Source organism: Xenopus tropicalis, chromosome 4, assembly GCF_000004195.4.
Source record: "Xenopus tropicalis strain Nigerian chromosome 4, UCB_Xtro_10.0, whole genome shotgun sequence".
NCBI classification, from domain to species: domain Eukaryota; kingdom Metazoa; phylum Chordata; class Amphibia; order Anura; family Pipidae; genus Xenopus; species Xenopus tropicalis.
The window spans coordinates 37,357,181-37,378,351 of record NC_030680.2 but is presented as its reverse complement, the minus strand read 5'-3'; the positions used below and the strand labels follow the sequence as shown (position 1 = coordinate 37,378,351).

The following is a 21,171-nucleotide window of genomic DNA, read 5'->3' as shown; positions in this document are numbered from 1 at the left end:
ATATAGCTTACAATAACCAATGCAAATATTTGTAATAGCAACCATTGTTTTCTAAAAGTTAGTGCAAAGATCAAAAGTTACATGTCCCATAGCTTTAAAAATTAAAACAGTCTGACACTAACCTTCGCCTTTAAATAAATATTTTACTATAATTTAATGATTCCTTTGCAAGAAATGAATTTACCGCTAAGACAACAACAAAGGACAGCACATAATATTTAATGTTAAGACCCTTCTCATGGTCCATTAAGTATGTCACTTAATCCAGGATATTGAATTATATAAAGCACCTAAAGTCAAGAAAATATAAGAGCTTGGGGTGGATGGTCATCAAAAACGATCTAAACATTTGCAAAAAACAGATTACATCCGTCATAAAAGCCGATGCTATAGGCTGATTATTACTCAAACCTAATGCAAATAATTTAAATTGTACTTATTCTGTATATTATTGGCCCCTAAGGTCAGAGAACTGACAACTAAAAACGTTCTAGAAAATCCGCAGAAAAAAAAAAAAAAAAAAAAAGGAGGGTAAGCTGGTGAAACAAGCTTTATATTGCCCAACAACTTCAGTATTTTTCCATTTTCAGATATTGCCCTTTTTTAGATGACGTTCCAGGAAGATGCATGAACTTTGTACTTGTCAAGTTTATTTGTCACTTTGTTTTTAAATGGAAGATTAAGGGACTGGGTTGTCATGATCAACTCATCACTCTTTAGTTAAGATAAAAATGGATAAATATAGAGCACCAAGTTATTTGACATTAAGCAAAAGAGAAGTGCCAGTGTCAACACCTCTTTAGTTATTTCAGTAGAAACCAAATAAGTAGCTTATGAAACAAAGTTAGTTATAGTACAGTCGAGTGAGAGTGCTTGAGGATCATGATTTTTATGGTATACTTATTTCTATATTACACTGTTTACATAGCAAATAATTCACTCTACCATTTAAAATTTTATTCTTGAACCAACAAATATATATTTTTTTGTTATAACATTGGTGTGTAGGTGCCATCTCAGTGCATTGTGCCCAAGTCTGAGCTTTCATAAGGAGCCAGCGCTACACATTAGAACTGCTTTCAGGTAACCTATTGTTTCTCCAACTCCCATGTAACTGGAGGAGTCCCAAGTCAGACTTGGATTTCTTACTATTGAGTGCTATTCTGAAATCTACTGGGAGCTGCTATTTTGCTCCCTTCCCGTTGTTCTGCTGATCAGCTGCTGGGAGAGGGGTGATATCACTCCAACTCCATCAGCTAAGCAGTAAGGTGTGACTGAAGTTTATCAGAGCACAGGTCACATGGCTGTGACACCCTGGGAAATGAATAATATGGCTAGCCCCATGTGAAATTTCAAAATTAAATATATAAAAAAAAAAACAAAACAAATCTGTATTTTTGAAACACTGATTTCAATGCAGGATTCTGCTGGAGAAGCACTATTAACTGATGCGTTTTGAAAAAAACATGTTTTCCCATGACCGTATTCCTTTGGCGTTTGAAGGGATAACCAGTACCCTTTGCTTTCTTCTTATGTCATTAATGAAGATAGAACCTTATGGCACAAAAGCAATTTTGACTACCATATTTCAGCAAGCACTGTGGGCCGCAACAGCAGGTGTTTCTGCCAACAGGCAGATATTGCTCAGGAATGTAGACTGAATGTGGTTGTCAGTTACCACAGGTGCTCTGATCACCCTGGCATTCCCTGAAGTGAAGTTCCCCAAGGGGACTTTGATCTACAACCAGATCATTATGTTATGCATATGTATTATAGCCCCATAAAAGCACCTGCTTTCTGTAGATCATAGGTGGGGATTATCTAGGTGGTGAAATGCTTTCTCAGGGACTACTTAGCAATAAAACAAAATTGCATGACAGTACTATTATAAATTACCCACCAATATGAGAAGGTGGGTGTAAAGAAATGTTTGTTTTATCAGACTGACAACAGTCTTGGATGTGAGATCCCGAGCCACTGGCTCTGACGAGATGCAGACTAAAAAGATTTATATCTTCTTTAGAGCCAGTGTGGCTCAGGATGTCACATCCAAGAATGTTGTACTAGGATCTATGAGATAAGCTGTACATTTTTCTTGTATGTCAATTACACAGTGAATCGACCCCCCCCCTCCCCCCCCCCCGACATATGCAGTCATTTACAGATGCCATGGGCAAAAATGCTAGAGCCAAATACTACTGATGCAATTGTCTGGCACAGAAAATTGTCTGTCATATAAACAGATGCCAAGAAGGCTAGCTTGGGCAGACCAGCAGGGAGAAGAACACATCAATAACTAGATTTGCTGTTGATTTAACACAATTATCCAGCAGGCACCATTATAACCAGGTCCTAACCAAATACAGGTATCTGTAAGATTTTATTTTTGTGCCATGTACACCATAATATGCTACCAATTTTCATTTGAAAATGTCCAAGTCCACCTGCCAGACAATATCGAATCTTTAAAAATGTACTTGTATTATTAATCTAACAAAGAAAAAGTATAACAAGGAGTTTATAATGTATTAGCCTTTAGATATAACCCAGCCCTGAATATTCTTTAGCTCATTTTTCTATACATACTTACTTGGAAAAAATTCTGCCTTTGAGTCTCTTGATTTTCACCTTTGTTACAAGACATCTAGTAAGAACAAAATAGATGTGATAAGTACATAGCAATTGCAATAATATTTCAGCTTAATGGGAGATATTACAATATAACTCTACAAACTGAAAAGCAGACTCATTTCTGCACACAAATTATGTCCAATTTTTACAACACTTGCATAAAAAATATTTCATAGACACTCTGGATTTTATTACATTTATTTCTAAATGTAGACTGCAAAAATATCCCTAATGAACTCTAAAGGTTAACCTATTTAGCCAGAGGATGCCCACTAAAATTTGAGAACATATGGAACCCATGGCTGGAGTTTCCAGCAACTGTTCTCTATAATACTATAATGCACTCTCCATTCCTTACTCCCTCTTTTTAATTCCTTCCTTCTTCCTTTCTATCATATCCTTGTTTACAACAAAATTAATAATAAAAAAAAAAAAAAACACTCCGAAAATACTAAAATATATTATTAATAAATTAACAATGCTCTAAAAGCAGCATTGTTAAAATCTTGAATATAATGGGCTATAGCAGTAGACACCTTGTCAGCACAGACTACAGCAGCTGCTACACAGAGAATTACTATGAACAATTTGTATTCATGAGAGACTGGAGAGTATAAGCCCCTGATCATATGATAGAGATCAGGCTTGGAGCTATTTCTTAATGGATTGTGCAGCAGCCACAGCCCTTTAGATAAATACATTGCCTTGAACTTACGCATTAGATATATAATAACAGCTTTAATATCTCATGCTATATTTTTCCAAAACAAGGTGCATTTTATAGCAGGACACATACCTTTAATACAATGAGTACAAAAACTCCTGTATGGAAACATGAAGGTCAGGATAGGAGGTAGAACAAAACAAGATGCGTTCGACCCAGAAAACTATACAAGTAAATAATTCACTGTCACAGATAAAACTAATCAGAAACCAGATTTTATCTTTTTTTTTAATTAAAATTAATCAGATGGACGTTTATATTAAGTTTGTTTTCCTTAAACTGGAATTTTGGATAAATTGGGGACAAAACATGCCAATAAAAAGTGAATTCCATATAGCTTTTTCAAATGAACTATATCTATAATTTTCTTCAGCAGCTACTGGAAATACAGTTGCAATGGCACCAATGCAAGGTACAACATCAGCAGCATATTATAAATTATCGCCAGTTTATCAACTGTGATAGAAGTACTAAAATGTAATGGAAATACAACAGAGATACAGAAAATATAAGAAAAGGTCATAAATACTTTGTATTGCTCAAGTCAGATGTTAAAGAAAAAAAAACCTGGTTTCTGAGCACAGCTGGCATTGCCAGACACTCTAATGCCCCAGAGGACCAAAATGAACTAATACCCTTGAACAAATGTTGTTTTTAATGGTCTGCAATACTTTGTGCATTAAGTGCAAAGTCAGAGCCAAGGCTTGACATGTAAACCTATTTTTACGCCCTCAATCTAAGGTTGTATAGTCTGGTCTTGCTACAAGAGCACGTTCACCACAACATGGCCACCCAAAAAGTATTGTTACATAACTTTTTAGGTTAATCAGTACTCTCAAGGTAGGACTAATAGTTACATCAGTGGAGAATGCTATTGGACGTTATAATGCGGTCTATGCAATATCTATGTTATTATCTATGTATAAATAGCATTTTGTATATGTACACACACATATACAGTATATATTATAAAATTATACACATGTTTAAAATATAATATAATATATATATAAAAAAATCTAGTTGTTACTATGAACATGGGGTGGATTTCAGCTACAAATGCACCACTAGGGGGTTATGTAATAATAGGCACTAACTTTGCCCAGTAGCAATAACCCATAGCGACGAATAAGAGGTTTGCTTGGTGACCTGCATCTGGGAAAACTTAGTGCCTTTTATTACATATGGGGGTATGTTTTCTGGCAGTAATTCAAAGCAATAGGCAAATGCTATTCGTGTTATTTACTATGGATGCAGGGCAGCATCAATGTCACTTTGCTTTTATCCTCTCAAACTGTCTACCCCCAGTGTTGTCAGTAAGTCAATATTAAACAGAACATTGAGGCTCAATGATCACTGTGAGCCTAGTAAATAAGTATAATGTACCTGTACTGTAATGATGGCATCCCTAAGTTTCTCACTCAGTTAGGGGGAATGAAGGTGTATAGAGGGGTCTATATAATGTGCTTCTCTGTTGAGTTGTCTCTCTCAGGTACAAGAGAGTGCCCTCTTTTCCCCATAGTGCCTATCTATTCCAGAAGAATAGAAAAGAAACTGGAAAAAAAGGTAAAATCACATTTTAACACAAGCCCCACTTATATATTAAAAGGCAAAAAGGAAATGTTTGTAATTAGTACATAGGCAGTTATGTACAGCTGTCTTACGTTATGGCCCCCTGATCACCACATGCTCACTCTTTCCAGTTTCAGCACCCAACAGCAATGTCCATGCATGCCCGGCAAGATGCCAATGCAACATGGCACATGTGAGATCAGTTTTACAAAAGGCTGCCATTTATATAAATGATGCAAATAAGGCAGTGAATGGAGACAATTATTGCAGTACCAATATTTTCAAGACACAATTAGTTCATCTTGGTTCTAAGTGGGTCTGCCCCTCAATGAATCATTGTAAAAGGCTGTATAACATGCACGATAAACCATAGTTTAACATAAAAATACATAAAGCTTTATTGAATGATCCAACTTCAGAGGTTGCATACTATACCGTATATCGTGTCTGTCACCTGGAAAGGCACGATCGTATGGGTACGCCTGCAGCAAAGAACACATGCACATACAACTAAAGAGGTAAAACACCCACCCCAGCAAGATTGCATCTCCACCCACATAGAGCCCACCCCCCCATATTCACCTGAAAAAGATGCAATTTTAAGCCTCTCAAAGTTCAGTTACAGTAGCTACAGAGTCTTCCAATGTAAGTATTTCAGCATTCAATGCATTTATACTATGCAGAATAATGTTATCAATTCATAATAGTATTATAATTGCTGATATCCGTAACATTACAAGCATCATGCTAAAGATACTGCCACTTTTTTTTAGAATTTGGCACAGCTAAATGTAATCAAAGGGAACTGGGAAATCAAATCACAATGTTCGCAGTTTAACCAGACTGTGGCCGAAAAATACCTCTGAAAGGCACAATAAACCTTAAATACAAATTACTTTGTATAAATGATTTGCCAATGAAACCGAAATATATGGAAAGATTTCAGAAATTAGATATCCAGGACCATTTTGTGATCAGATGAAGATTAAAATCAGGGGTTAACCCATTTTAAAATGTCATATACAGGAAAAACTTGCCCTCAGTTACACAGCAAGTATATCTATAAGGAAAATCTTTCAAGTTTGCCTCAAGGATAAAATGTTAAGCATGTACTTTAGATTTACATTTTTTTTAATTTAAAAAAAAAAAAAGGCAATTTCTGCCAGGCCATATTTAGAGAAGAGTAATTAAGAGTAGACCATTGTAAAATATTGTATAAAGAACAGCCATCAAGTTTCACAGTCACTGTAAATGGAGCTTGATGATGTGTTGCCACTGACATCTGAATCCATGCAAAAAGGCTGACAAGTTTAGATTCAGCCAGCATAAACATTATACTTTCATTTTTAGGACGTGCCAATGACTACAAACTTCGAGTTACATTAAAATGCCCACCACACCACATTCGTGCAGGTCTCTTGCATTAAGTGGTGCCATTTATGACCATGAATGGTTGCCCTGTTGCCTGCAAGGGCATATTAGGCAACCGTTTTGTAACTAAAAGATTATATATACTAAACTAAATAATATCAATGCATTAAGCAAAGTTTAAATATTATAGTTTTATCAGAAGGTATTTGTGGGTAGGAGACTAAGTCGGATTTAATGGCAAGTGCATTTCCCAATGAAAAAACATGATTGCCAACTTACACTTATGAATGGCTACAAAATTGACTATGAGGATCACTCAAAAACAAATGTAAAAATACACTAAAAGCTAAGATTCAATCACATTTTAAGTGAAGCTATTTGCATATTAAGTTCATATTGCCCAAACACAAAGTGCCTATTTAAATTTTGATATCAATGTACTGTGTAAAAAACACATTTGTGAAAACACAAATTTTGAACTTATTCTGGCCCACCAGTTCTCGTCCACTATTTTCAACTGTTAACAAGTGCTTGTGTGCTAAACCACATTTTTGAAATGTAACTTTAAAAAAAAAAAAATTGGGGCAAAGTTGAATCTTATTAGTTTGAGGGCTATTTTTATATTGCTATGGCTAGACCACTCACCTCCACTGTTTCTCCACCTGCAGGAACAGCATTCGGGTGCAGACAGAGTGGATATTGGAGTGACAATGCATTCTTTGCAGTTTGACCGTAGCCTAAGTGCGAGGGCACAAAAAGCATAGGGTCTGCTTCTCTCTCCCCCCTGCTGTTTGTAGGTGGTTTTGTGCAGCTAGACCGAGGTGTATAGGAACAAACTGCACTTCTTTCTGCCTGCTTACAAAACATAGGTGGGGAGAAGCAGACCCTTATTGTGCCCTTGCCCAAATGTGTGTGTGGGATGCTGTTTTACATACTGTTAAATAAAAGTATGTTAGAAGTCACTCAAGAAATTCCAGAACTTCAATTAACCTAGGTAAATATATTAACAGTATGACAACAAACCCATAGACAACTCATTCAAATGTAAACACTATAAAAGCATTCCATTCTTGCATTTCTTTGCCCTCTTTAGATGGGATTAAAGTTCAAGGAACAAAGCCAAAAAAATGTGATTAGCAACAAAGGATACAGTAAGCAAGGAAATCTCAACAGTACCAAAGTCCATGCCACATTGCTCCAACAGCTTGCACTTTGGAACTGGTTACTTCATTTTACTGTGTGGAACTTTCGTCAGCCAATCTTGAAAATTCCCTTTAAGAATTCTGCTACACTTTAGACAGGGCCCTACAGTGTTAAAACTAAAATAGAGTAATCTCTGCCAATTACTGCTCCACAATTCAGTGCCAGCATTCCGCCCCCTACCCTCCTCTCTAGATGGCCATATGCCAAGCAGAATCCCATTTTAACAATGTTTTCATCCTTTGGGCGTGCACAGAGAAATGCAGCAATAGACTATAATAGTGATGAGTGAGGCAGCAGCCAGAGGCCAAGGGAATTGGACAGTTTTTAGTAGGCTGCAAGCATATAACAAATACATTTTGAAGCCTATATGTGTGTTTACTTTTATATATTCAATATTACCTGGAACATGCTGCCAGACCACATACACAGTTTGCCCAAATTTATTATAGCTCCTTTGTTGTTGTGGTACTTTAACTAAGCTAGAGGGACACCCTTACAGAAACCAGTCATGGGCCCCTAGGTGGTCATTTTCTCATTTGTAATGTGCAACAAAAAAAATAAATTCTTTTTGAATAATTTGGGTTTTCACTCATCACCCACAAGTCAGTTTTCTCATTATTGAAAATAGAGCACAATATTAACAAGAAATCCTAACAACTGCAGACTGGGAAGTATATTATGTAAATGTATATAGAAGGTTTGTGTTTCTGCTGCTTTCACTAAAACAGGAAACATACATAATTTTTTAAAACAAAAATAAAATGTAGTTTTGGAATAAATTCTACTTATTTTAATTTTAATATAATCATCTTTCTATTAAGCAGTAACAAAACTTTTCACGCAGTGGTTACTAAAGCAAATAAAATTGTTGTGCATAAAAAAGGAATTAACTCAAGGGACAAAAACATAATTTGCCCCTGATAATGCTCACCTTGAGTATGCAGTGCAGTTTTGGGCTTCAGTCCTAAAGAAGGATATTAATGAGCTGGAGAGAGTGCAGCTTAATTATACCTTCTTATGGAATGGTAAGAGGGATTTAAAATAAATAAATAAAAGGGGGTAGACTGTTAAGGTGGCCAAGCATGGTAAGATTTCATCATTTGTTGAGGCCGCCAAACGAGTGGATCTTTTCCCTATATGGGTGATATCAGGCTAATTCGATATATAGGAAGTCCACAGAGGACCACATCAACGAGCCGTTGTGCAGTCCCTGACCCAACAGGAAAATGAAACCTGTGCAATCAAGATTTTGGCAATTTTAGGCTAGATATTGGCAGGTAGGCCCATCGGGGGTGCTCATACACTGGCAGATAAGCTGCCAGATTGGTATGGAGGACCCAAATTGGCATCTGAAATCTGCCCATGTATGGCCACCCTAAAAGTTAGGGTTGTTTTCTCTGGGGGCAAAAAAAACAAACAAACAAAAAAAAAAAAAACTTGTAAGAAACATGATTACTCTTTACATGTACATAAGAGGACATTATAGAAGAGCACCAGAGACCACAACTTTAGATCTGAGGAAATTAATTTTCAGTTGAAGTAGCGTAGGTAAGTGGTTCTTCACTGTGAGGGCAGTAAGGTTGTGGAATGCCCTACTCGGTGATGGTGTAATGACAGATTCTATTAATGCCTAAAGATTGGCTTGGATGATTTCTTCAACTAGCGTAATATCCAAGGCTATTGTGATCTCAAGATTTACATTTTGTTAGCATAGGTACTGATATATATATCTATAGTTTATATACGTGAGTGTATCGATAGGTCGGTATGAGCGTGTGTATATATGTGCATTGGTGTTTGATTGGTGGGGTTAAACATGAAGGACTTTGTGTAGGCTAAGTACATATGTGCTCTGTACAAATAAGAAGTTGAAAAATAACCATTTTCAGCTTTAAAATGTGATTGAATCTTTATACAAACAAATGATTCAAGACTTGTATAGGTATGTTATAATAAACAAAACTACTGTAAGTGTATAAAACTGAATGCATCCTATGCCAGCAAAATCAATATAATCCACAGCAGGAATTTCTTACCAGGATAGATAATGGATACACGATATGCATCTTTTGTTTCACCCACCTGTAGAATGGCGCCATATAACCTAAGCAGGACACTCCTTGGCTCATTAGACAAAGATTTTTCATCTTCTGGCAGTGAGCAGAGATAAAGCATATTGCTAAGTCCGCCCCTGTGGAATAACAAATATCATTAATTCTATATGGAAAACTCATCATTCTAACTGTAATCACTACTGTCTCCACACTGAGGCACAAGTCTTTCAGTCAACTGACTGCCCAGTAAAACTATCTGCAGGATATTAGTAAGTATTCCTACATCCAAATATTAGGATCTGCCAGACACCTGCCACTTTTCCTTGGTGTCTGACAAGTCCTTTAGGCATACCTAGCACAGGTTCTCTCCTTTACATTAGCGAGCATGTTTGGTGGATCTTAGCACAGTTCAATGCAGTGCATAAACTCAACAGAAAGCTTGGGCCTATCCGCCCACATGTTCTGTAAAGTACCCTGATCAGGACCTTCCCAATTGGTATTCATAATTCCCAGGAGTGGTATAACTCTGCGATAGTAGTTATAGTGTTATATAGTAGTGTTGCTTGACTTGTCAGAGGCTGCAGTTCAACAGCAGCCAATAAAACCAAAATCACAGACAGGTAATGCTTTTACTATGTAAATTGAATTTCTACTGAAAGCAGTATCTATAGTGTTATTCCTTTCACGGCTTGCCTCACTGCAGAAAAAAATTAGTATTAGCCCTCTCTTCTAAAACCATGACTCAATATCCCACAGTGCTATAAATACTTCTATTGAGGTCTGTCAATCACAAAACATGTAAGGCATTAAAGGATTTTTGGCTGGTGCATGGTTGACGGTCATCACAATGTTTCCATGGTATGAGTAAAAAGAACAAGGAGCGGAGGGAATAGTACAAGTAACTTACATTTACAATTAACTTTAATTTCACTAAACATTTTTAAGAAATGAATACTGGTAAGTTGTTTGGAATTACATATTCTTTTGACAGGCAAAAAAAATTAATTTCTTATACATGGATCTCTTTTTTAAACTTTAATTAAATCAAATTTTCTCCAAGAAAAGGGATACCATTCCCTTTAAAGTACTGCAGTGCAGCTTTCAATGACACAGGCATCACATGGCATTAATTCCGAATAATAAACCTTGAGGGAGCTAAAATGGCCTTCATTTCCTTTGGGCACACAACACCTGCAAGGCACCGTAGAATAAAACATTCTTAATCCTAAAACACAAACAATTATATGTTCTCAAGAACCTTTTAGTGGCTCAATATTTGCAAAGAGCAAATGGACACAAGGGAGCAAGGGTGGGAAGTGTTGAGTTTCCAGTTGGGTTGCTGTTGACCTATGGACACCCAGTTTAGAAATCAAGCCCTGGATTTACCCAAGGAAGCAACTAAGAACCCATTCAAAATCTCACCATAACTTTCCCAGTCCTTCATGCTGGGCCCCCTTAGCATATAACAAAGTTACATATATGTAGAAACATTAGGGCAACAGACACCTTGCTATAATTTCAGAGGTAACCAGGGCACTAATAAGCACTCATCTCAAATCTCACCTTAACTGGACAGTTTGGGCCCCCTTATCTCCCAACAAGGTGAGGTTACAGATACATAGAAACATTGGTTTAATAGTCACCCCGCTTTTTTTCAGGGTTACCCAGGGCAGGGGTGTTCCAGTGCCTAAAACCACCTATGGGATGCTATCCCCTCTGCACTTAGGTTTTTTGTGTTGGTGGGAGGCCATATTGCTAGTGAGGAGAGCAATAGTGCTCTCTGCACTAGCATAGCCAAAATTCAGAAAATTGAAATTTGGGCTCTTTAAGTTACTAGAAGCAAGCAGCTTTTTTGCCACCCCTGGTAACTTTAGGTGCACTGCTACCTGAGGTGAGCATCTCTACTTGCCTCATGGCAATAGCGCCCCCGACCTAGGATAGCAAATAAGCAATAGAACTAAATCTCAACCTAAACAGTACTAATACTGCATGGGTAGATTAAATGAAACCAATTGTTTCTCCTCTTTGCCACAAACTTAAGGGAAATTAGGCACACAGAGTGACTGCAAATGTTTTGGAACCCACTCAAGTTCTGCTAAAGTCAATCTCTTACCCCTTATCCAATATATAAAGAACAGAAAGGACTGAAAATGTAATGATACACTGGACCAATGACAAAAATCAATATACACTATCAGTCCATCTGCAGCCTGAGGACCCTAAACAGTCCAAAATTGTATTTATTAGTGATAAGTAATAGTTTTAAAGGGAAACCACAATAACTGAGAAGCAACACTCAACACTAAACTATTCCAAGTGTTGCAGCGCTACACCCGCCCCCTCAGCGCTACACCCGCCACCTCAGCGCTACACCCGCCCCCTCAGCGCTACACCCGTCCCCTCAGCGCTACACCCACGCCCGCTGTGACCCTAGAGCAGCGATACCCAACCAGTGGCTCAGGGGCAACATGTTGCTCCCCAACCCCTCGGATATTGCTTCCAGTGGCCTCAAAGCAGGTGCTTATTTTTGAATTGCTGACAAAGTCAGGCTTTAGTTACCCAACATAAAACCATGTGCAGTGCCAAACAGAGCCTCCTATTGGCTGCCATTCCATGTAGGGGCTACCATTAGCCAATCACAGCTTATACTTGGCATCCCCAGGAAACTTTTGCAGGTTTGTGTTGCTCCCCAAATATTTTTACATTTGAATGTGGTTATGGATTAAAAAGGTTGGGGCCCCCTGTCCTAGAGGAATGCACATAGAGATAGGGGATGCCCCAATAAGGAAGCTGTAGATCTATCATTGCTTCATAGCCCCGTTGCCCTTTAGTTGCCACTGCACTACAATTCCCATCAGCACTATTGGTGTTTGTAGTCCAGCTGCTACCTGAGCCATGATGGTAGTGACAGACAAGTAAAAGCCAGACAGTCACTGACCGTATAACAGAAATATGGAAGCGCTCCTCCTCCAAGACCCTCCACGCCCCGGGAAGGAATTCCTTACACCAGCGATAAGCCTTTCGCCGCGTCTTGGGGTTCGGCGCATCCTCTTGCTTCTCAGTCACACCGAGCACTTCCGGCTCCACCGCGCCCCGCTGCGCAGTCATGAGCCCCCCGGCTGTACTAATGAGCAGTTCTAGGGAGCTGGGCAGCTCCTCTCCGCACGGAAACTTTGTCTTCATCTTGTAACGGAATAAGGCCCAATATGCGCGGCGTACTATGCCTGATTATGTGACACTGAAAAGCAGGGGCAGTGCTTTATCTCTGCTGTCAACGTTAACAGATATTATAGCAAATTAACCCAACGCTACAGCCGACGCTTCACCACTGAGCAGCGTTCCGCTTACCTCTATCTTATACAGCTTGTAGGGTTCTACGTCACTGGGCAGTTCCACTTCACTGGCTGCAAAGGTTTTCCTCCCACGTCTGGCGCACTGTAATTGGCTGGGACCTCTGAAAGCTAAAGTGGTGGAAGGTTGCCTTGCGGCAGGTGTGGTCGTCGCTGGTATTGCAGGAGCTGTGCCTGTGCTGCTGCTGCTGCTGCAGTTGCCTTGGTTACCGACTTACCCCTGCCAGGAACGATGCCTGCTCTTTTGTCTGTTAGTCCTGAAGATACTGCTGTAAAAAACTGTATTTTCTCTAATGAATCCTTTTTTCATTAGACAGTCGCACCTAGTTTTGAAAATATAGGGTGTAACCATAGCTGTAACCTGCCCCTTGTTTGCAGGGGCAATTCTTTATGTCTTGTTGTTTGGATGTTATGTTGAAGGGAAAGTGCTGAAACTAAAAAATACATAAAATTATAATGCCTGCCTGGCATGCTATACATAGCAAGGAACTGAAAGCCGACACAGGGCATGGCATTTTAGGTACACAGACAGGTGCCACCAGCTCAAAAAATAGTAATTAGCTACAAAAATAGGGTTTGTTTTAAAGTGTTTTGTCCAAGGCACCAATTCATTAGGTACTTGAAAATGCTTGGGCTTCAGGCTGAATGCATAGGTAGCCAGCCTGTTTTGTTCCAGCCACGGCTATTGTAGCAATCTAGCAGTCTGGGACCCGGAGGGTTGCGACCTTGCCAGAATTAAACCGGCCTAGACAGTATATCACCAGCTAGGGCCAGTAACAGTATTACAAATTTACCAGCAATATATTTGCCAGTAAATTTGTAATACCCTATAAATTCCCCCCTTTCCTCACCTGCTGATCAGCCTTTATAATCACAGGCCCTCTGCCTCACCCATTTCCATGCACATTCAACCTTCCCCTCCCAGTCTGCCCATGTCCTGCCCCTTATATCATACTGGACAAAGTTTGCTCCTGGCCTAATAAAATCCAGGTAAATGATGGTACATTGCTTGCATAGTTCAGACAAGGATTATCAAATTCAAAGGACAGCGTTAGATAGTGTCTTGTTTGTTTCACTCTGAACTCTAATGAAACTTGATCTTCTTGGCATATATCAGAATACACTGAATGATAGCTACATGCACCATAATATACAGTATATGTTCTGCACAACTTCAACTTGAATTATTGACTGAAAGTGTTACTTTCACATAAAGTGCCATGTGTAATTGTATCACTAGTTACATTTACCATATAAGTACAGAACAGTATGAATAATTAATGATTTAAACCAAGTGGCAATGGAGTATGTAAGTGAAATATCCTAAATACCAAGATTAACTTAATTAAATAAAAGCTTCTTCATCCCCTCTCATACCTAACTTAATTGTTTCTATACTCTGTACACATGAATACCTGGTCCTACTCTCATTACAATGCACAAAGCGACTAGTAACACTTTTTCAACACAATTAAGATTTTCAATTTGATTTTAATGAGAAGGAAAGTTTAATCAAAGGCGGGTGCCAAATGTAAGGCACCCCCAGTGACAGAAATCACTTACCAGATGCCCCAGGGTACATACCAGTGAGCAATACTTTACAAAAAAATTAACAACAAAGCTAGCTTTTTCACTCAACTGTGCAATGGAACCTACTGCTACACAATGCCTTGCTTCCTCAAAGACCCTCATTACTGATCCACATGCAGCTCCACTTCCTGTTGCCGCAAAATTTGATGTCAGGCTTGGGATGGCAGGCGAAAGTTCCAGTAGGCTGAGGACAAAGTTAAACAAGACCCAGGGCCGCTCCTGCCATGAGCCAAGGTGAGAACCCCCTTGAGAGGTCTACAGGGGAGCACAGAGGTTAGCCGGGAGGCAGCAAAGGGATAGTGACATGTTTTTGGTAAAAGCTGAAAAGTGCCACTATCACTTTAAGATTTAGCTCAAAACGATTGATGGTGTTGACAAATTGCTCAAATTTTCTGCCAGATACACGACTGATCACCAACATATAAGTGCATATAAGGTCTCAGATGTTCTCTCATACCTGCAGAGATGTGGGTCTCCTCCCACCAACCCATCTTGGCAAAAAATTGGCACACATTTTGCTTCTATCTCTGTCCCACATCTCTGCAGGTAGAAAGGGGAGGCCTAGCCAGTAAAATACCAGCCAGGGCAGGGACTGGTATTACAAATTTGTAGTTGCCAGTAAATTTTTAATAACTTGTCCTCCACCCTGGTCGCCCTCCGATCTGCCCACTTCTCACATCCTATACACTTTACCAGCTCCCTTTTAAACCGCCTTGCTCCCTGCCCCCTTATGTCACAACCCCGCCTTCCACCCTGGCCAGTAAGAACACTGACAAAAGGTGACAAAAGTGAATGCCCCCAAGTGAGTGGCCAAGACAGCAGCTAGTGTCAGCCCATATATAGATAGATGTATATGCTAAAGGTTCTTGCAGTTGGGAGAAGTTATCTGAAAGAACTGGAGCAGTTTGCAAAACAGTGGTCCAAGCTTATTCATGACAATAGGGAAAGCTTGATTTCAGTTAGTCTGTCCAAACATATATAATAAACTATAGAAAAAATGGGAATTTGTGGTCACCATTGCATTTTAAACCATTAGGGGTGGTTGCAATGTTTACAGATATTGTTAACAATAACCTCTTTATAAATTAGAAACCTACTTCAATCCTCACCCAGCACAGAGAGCTCGGATGCATACACATCTGGGTGCAGTGGCGCACACACTCCTTCCTTGCCTGTTGCCTTCCTACCACCTTCCCTATGCCAAGGGAGGTGCATTATTAAGTTTAATTTATTGTTTTTTAAATAAAAACTTGGAGAGAGTACAATGGGCCTCTGATTGCATGCACTCCTTCCTTCCCTGCCTACTGCTTTCTTCTCCCAGGCCAGTTGCATTACTTTACTAATTATTAATACTAATAGTTAATAATTTGAAAGTTAATTGTTGTATATTGATATAATTGTTGGGAGTGGAAGTAGTCTAGAAGGGGGGCCTGCGGAAAGTGTAGCCTAGGGGCTTCACATCTCATTAATCCCCCACTGTCTGCCATCACTCGTGGCACAGATTTCATAGATTTTCTTAGCAGTTTGCCCTGCAGAGCATATAGAAACAGTCTGAAATGTGTCAGTCCCAGCACATAAGGGGCACTGAGTGTACTGACAATGCAAACACTGGACCTGTAAGTTGGTCTGGCTCTTTATTAGGGATGAGCAAATCTTTTCCATTTTGCTTTGCTGAAAAATTTGGTGAGAAATTCACAATTTTTTGTACAAAATACACTGAAGCTTTCTTTGCCTGTTTTTTATTCACAGAATGTTTTTCTTCCTGCAAAATTTTGCTGATGTTCTGCTAAAAAATTAGCTGATGGCGAAACACAGAATTTCCCTGCATATCCATGCCTGCTGAAAATTTCCCTGATCATTAATTTTTAAACATATTTTAATCATTTAAGTGCCAGCAGAATTTTACATTTCAGTTACATAAAATGCCTGTAGTTTTTTTGAACATTTTGTGCTCTCTCATTTTAGGGGCATTTTCTGCGGGTGGTTTAGTTTAAGCAGGAAACCTATATATATCACTTTTTCAGGAGAAACTGAGGTTTCTAAATCTGCCTGAATTTATGTGTATTTCCACTTCTGGAACAAGATTTAAAGCTAAATAAAAAAAAAAGAAAAATTGCTATTTTTTATGATATACCAAAAAAAAATAATTTCTTTTATAGACAAAAATTCAACTGATTTAGCAAGTTTCATGTGCCTTATTTGCCTTATATATACCAGATATATATAGTTTTATGTAGATTTCTGACTTCTATAGATCAAAAACTCACACTAGTAAATATATAACATTTTTAAAGCATTACAGCAGAATATGACATACTTTAGATTCCAAAGCCAAACATCCTGGTTAGTGCATAAGAACTACCCCGGCGATCACTTCAGCTACTGAAAATTCAACACATTTACTGCATTTTCAAAAACACATAAAAAACTATGACCTCCCCCAAAAAAACATATATTTTTGGAAAGTACACATTTGGGGTAAATAAATATGGATACCTCTTTCTACTCCAAACTACAGAGTCGCAATGCTTTCCCAAAATTGGTTTTGATGAAATACCTGAAAATCACCTTAAAGCTTCCACTTTCAAGCACCTTATCTCCCACATAGCATTAGGTACCAAGAAAAAACATGAAATATGAAAGCCAAGGGTCCACTGAACAGTTTGATGCCCATTGTGCATAGGATCACCAATGTATCTGGCATTTAGAGACCCAAAAAGGAAGTTAGTGCATGCATATTTCATAGCTTATATTTCTAAAGCCAAAAAATACAACCGCCTGATGTATGTGTGGTAAAAGTGTCAAATAAGTAAATTGACCCCAGAAAACCTCATATTTTCAGAAAGTACACATTCTTCCGAATGTAAAATGAGTAAGTATGTCTTTGTATGGCAAAGCACCAAACAGCAAAGGGAAGCTAAATGTAGGGATTTTTATGTCATTTCTGAAAATTGTCACAAAGCTTGCATTTTAACCCATTCTATACCCCACATATTGTAACGCACCAACAGGGGTCTGCTGAACAGTTTGATGCCCAATATGCATAGATTTACCAATCTATTTGGAGTATAGAGGCACCCAAATGGATACGTAGCAGACAAATTTTCCATGGGCAAAAACAAGTAACAAAGAGCAATGCGAAACTCAATAAAACCACTAAAAACAATGCTTTTTTTATTTCACCTTATTAGACAAATACGTTTTACAGACAGAAACAAACCAACAACATCTATGCAGAACTGAAAATACAATAAAATGGCTTGAAATGTAATAAAAATCACTGAAAATGCACAAAAATCACCAAAAATGTAATATAATTACTGAAATAACATACAAACAGTATTGCACAGTGCGGTTAGTGAATACGCTATTCGCAATGGCAATAAAAAACATTTTTCAGTGAAAAACCCCACAATGCAATAACGACATACACACACATATACACACATTGCGAAAGTGTGTATATGCGTGCGTACACTTGGCATGTGCAAGTATGTGTGATTGTTGGGAATGTGTAAAAGCCCCCTGATCCTCAAAAATGTATGTGTGTATGTGTAAGTGTAAAGGTTAGTGTGTATAAGTGTAACAAGTGTGTGTTACACTAACCTGGGATAGCAGGCTGCAAGACCCATCTGGAGCAGGAGAAAGGTCCAGGGGGATGAAAAAGAAGGCATCTGCAGCAGAACATCCAGTGTGGGGGTCCGGAAAGTGCAGGCAACAGCAGGTAAGTAGTCTGTAACTGCCTGCTATTGCCTGCTGCTGGGCACTGCTGCTGGGCACCAATGTACTAGGGGGGCACTGCTCTTGGCACCAATGTACTAGGGGGGCACTGCTGCTGGGCACCAATGTACTAGGGGGGCACTGCTCTTGGCACCAATGTACTAGGGGGGCACTGCTGCTGGGCACCAATGTACTAGGGGGGCACTGCTCTTGGCACCAATGTACTAGGGGGGCACTGCTGCTGGGCACCAATGTACTAGGGGGGCACTGCTCTTGGCACCAATGTACTAGGGGGGCACTGCTGCTGGGCACAGAGTTAAATTTTTTAACATTTTCTAATGGTGGTGTGCCTCGTGATTTTTTTCATGAAACAAGTGTGCCTTTGCCCAAAAAAGGTTGAAAAACACTGGCCTAGAGGCCCCTGGGTGATCGCATCCAAGGGCCCACTCAATCCCCGCCTCTGCTCATTGCCTAGGGACTGGGAAATAAGCGACAAGTAAAGAACTGGCTTTAAAAAAAATGCCCCTCCACCCCCAGACCCGGAAGTGAAGCAGAAGGTAAAATCTACGATCTGTGGCACTTAGGTACTTTTATCCACAGAATGTAGATTATACTTTCTGTGGCACATATATGGTTAAATATGCAAGGCTGGGTTCAGAATCATAATATTATTTTTTTTAACTTCCCCTATCACTCTGACATACTAAATTAAAACTTTTACAATACTGCCATCTACAGTCTACACAACTACATTGCATACAAAACACAAAAAAAAACTATGAAGGGGTGGTTCACTTTCAAAATGCATTATTATACCAGCAAATGCATCTATTGTGACCATCAGGGCCATCATCAGAAACCTAGGGGCCCCGTACATATATAGGGCCTGCCATGAACACAAGCATGCAGTACCAATATTTTTGTCCAAGCCCTTTGTATATGTTACACAAAGTTGCTAGAACAAAAGGTTAAACTCCATTAAACAGACCATTAAGCTAGAGTTTGAAACTTAGAATAAAGGGCTTTGGATTCTGTAATAATATCTGTGGGGTTTATAAGATCATGACATTTCCTAGACTGGATGACAGTTATAGGGTGATATACACTCCTAGCCAGTAAGTGATCTTTGAGTTAAAATCATTTTTATTGTGACCATCTCACACATTTTCTGCTTTGGAATATGTTCATTCCTGAGGTTTATTTATATTTATATATGTAGATATATATTATAGATGTACATGTATTAGATGTCTCCAAGTCACCAACTTCTGTCTCCAAAGCCTTCATTTTGGGAAACTAGTTTAATCATTTCACCCCTTAAGGTAGCCTTATTATTGGATTTAAATGAGTTCAGTGAGTTATAGCTGCACAACTATAATGTTCAAATGGTAGGAATCTCCTACCTCTCGCTTCATATATTATTAGATTCAAAACATTTCCATGTTAAGGTGATGACCTGTTAATAAAACAAGTACAGTGGTGTGAAAAACTATTTGCCCCCTTCCTGATTTCTTATTCTTTTGCATGTTTGTCACACAAAATGTTTCTGATCATCAAACACATTTAACTATTAGTCAAAGATAACACAAGTAAACACAAAATGCAGTTTTTAAATGAGGGTTTTTATTATTTAGGGAGAAAAAAATCCAAACCTACATGGCCCTGTGTGAAAAAGTAATTGCCCCCTGAACCTAATAACTGGTTGGGCCACCCTTAGCAGCAATAACTGCAATCAAGCGTTTGCGATAACTTGCAACGAGTCTTTTACAGCGCTCTGGAGGAATTTTGGCCCACTCATCTTTGCAGAATTGTTGTAATTCAGCTTTATTTGAGGGTTTTCTAGCATGAACCGCCTTTTTAAGGTCATGCCACAACATCTCAATAGGATTCAGGTCAGGACTTTGACTAGGCCACTCCAAAGTCTTCATTTTGTTTTTCTTCAGCCATTCAGAGGTGGATTTGCTGGTTTGTTTTGGGTCATTGTCCTGCTGCAGCACCCAAAATCGCTTCAGCTTGAGTTGACGAACAGATGGCCGGACATTCTCCTTCAGGATTTTTTGGTAGACAGTAGAATTCATGGTTCCATCTATCACAGCAAGCCTTCCAGGTCCTGAAGCAGCAAAACAACCCCAGACCATCACACTACCGCCACCATATTTTACTGTTGGTATGATGTTCTTTTTCTGAAATGCTGTGTTACTTTTACGCCAGATGTAACGGGACACGCACCTTCCAAAAAGTTCAACTTTTGCCTCGTCGGTCCACAAGGTATTTTCCCAAAAGTCTTGGCAATCATTGAGATGTTTTTTAGCAAAATTGAGACGAGCCATAATGTTCTTTTTGCTTAAAAGTGGTTTGCGCCTTGGAAATCTGCCATGCAGGCCGTTTTTGCCCAGTCTCTTTCTTATAGTGGAGTCGTGAACACTGACCTTAATTGAGGCAAGTGAGGCCTACAGTTCTTTAGATGTTGTCCTGGGGTCTTTTGTGGCCTCTCGGATGAGTTGTCTCTGCGCTCTTGGGGTAATTTTGGTCGGCCGGCCACTCCTGGGAAGGTTCACCACTGTTCCATGTTTTTGCCATTTGTGGATAATGGCTCTCACTGTGGTTCGCTGGAGTCCCAAAGCTTTAGAAATGGCTTTATAACCTTTACCAGACTGATAGATCTCAATTACTTTTGTTCTCATTTGTTCCTCAATTTCTTTGGATCTTGGCATGATGTGTAGCTTTTGAGGTGCTTTTGGTCTACTTCTCTGTGTCAGGTAGCTCCTATTTAAGTGATTTCTTGATTGAAACAGGTGTGGCAGTAATCAGGCCTGGGGGTGACTACAGAAATTGATATTGAAATTGAAATTGATAAACCACAGTTAAGTTATTTTTTAACAAGGGGTGCAATAACTTTTTCACACAGGGCCATGTAGATTTGGAGTTTTTTTTCTCCCTTAATAACATAAACCTT

The 21,171-nt window shown here is 39.0% G+C and overlaps 1 protein-coding gene across 4 annotated transcripts in view; it reads right to left on the bottom strand.

Moving 5' to 3' along the window:
• The window catches only part of chka (choline kinase alpha), a 34,588-nt gene extending 21,675 nt beyond the window's left edge, over positions 1-12,913 (bottom strand). The window contains exons 1-5 of one of the 4 annotated variants that reach the window (XM_031900058.1): positions 12,494-12,913; positions 9,584-9,692; positions 5,363-5,409; positions 3,428-3,453; positions 2,591-2,644 (exon numbers count right to left, since the gene is read on the bottom strand). In XM_031900058.1, the coding sequence (XP_031755918.1) occupies positions 2,591-2,644; positions 3,428-3,453; positions 5,363-5,409; positions 9,584-9,692; positions 12,494-12,602 (345 nt within the window). In that variant the 5' untranslated portion in view covers positions 12,603-12,913. Of the gene's footprint in view, positions 1-2,590; positions 2,645-3,427; positions 3,454-5,362; positions 8,466-9,583; positions 9,693-12,493 lie in introns of those variants that run through there. The other 3 variants (XM_031900059.1, XM_012961011.3, NM_001011466.1) reach the window with 3 other exon arrangements.
• Between the last annotated feature and the right edge of the window lie 8,258 nt (positions 12,914-21,171).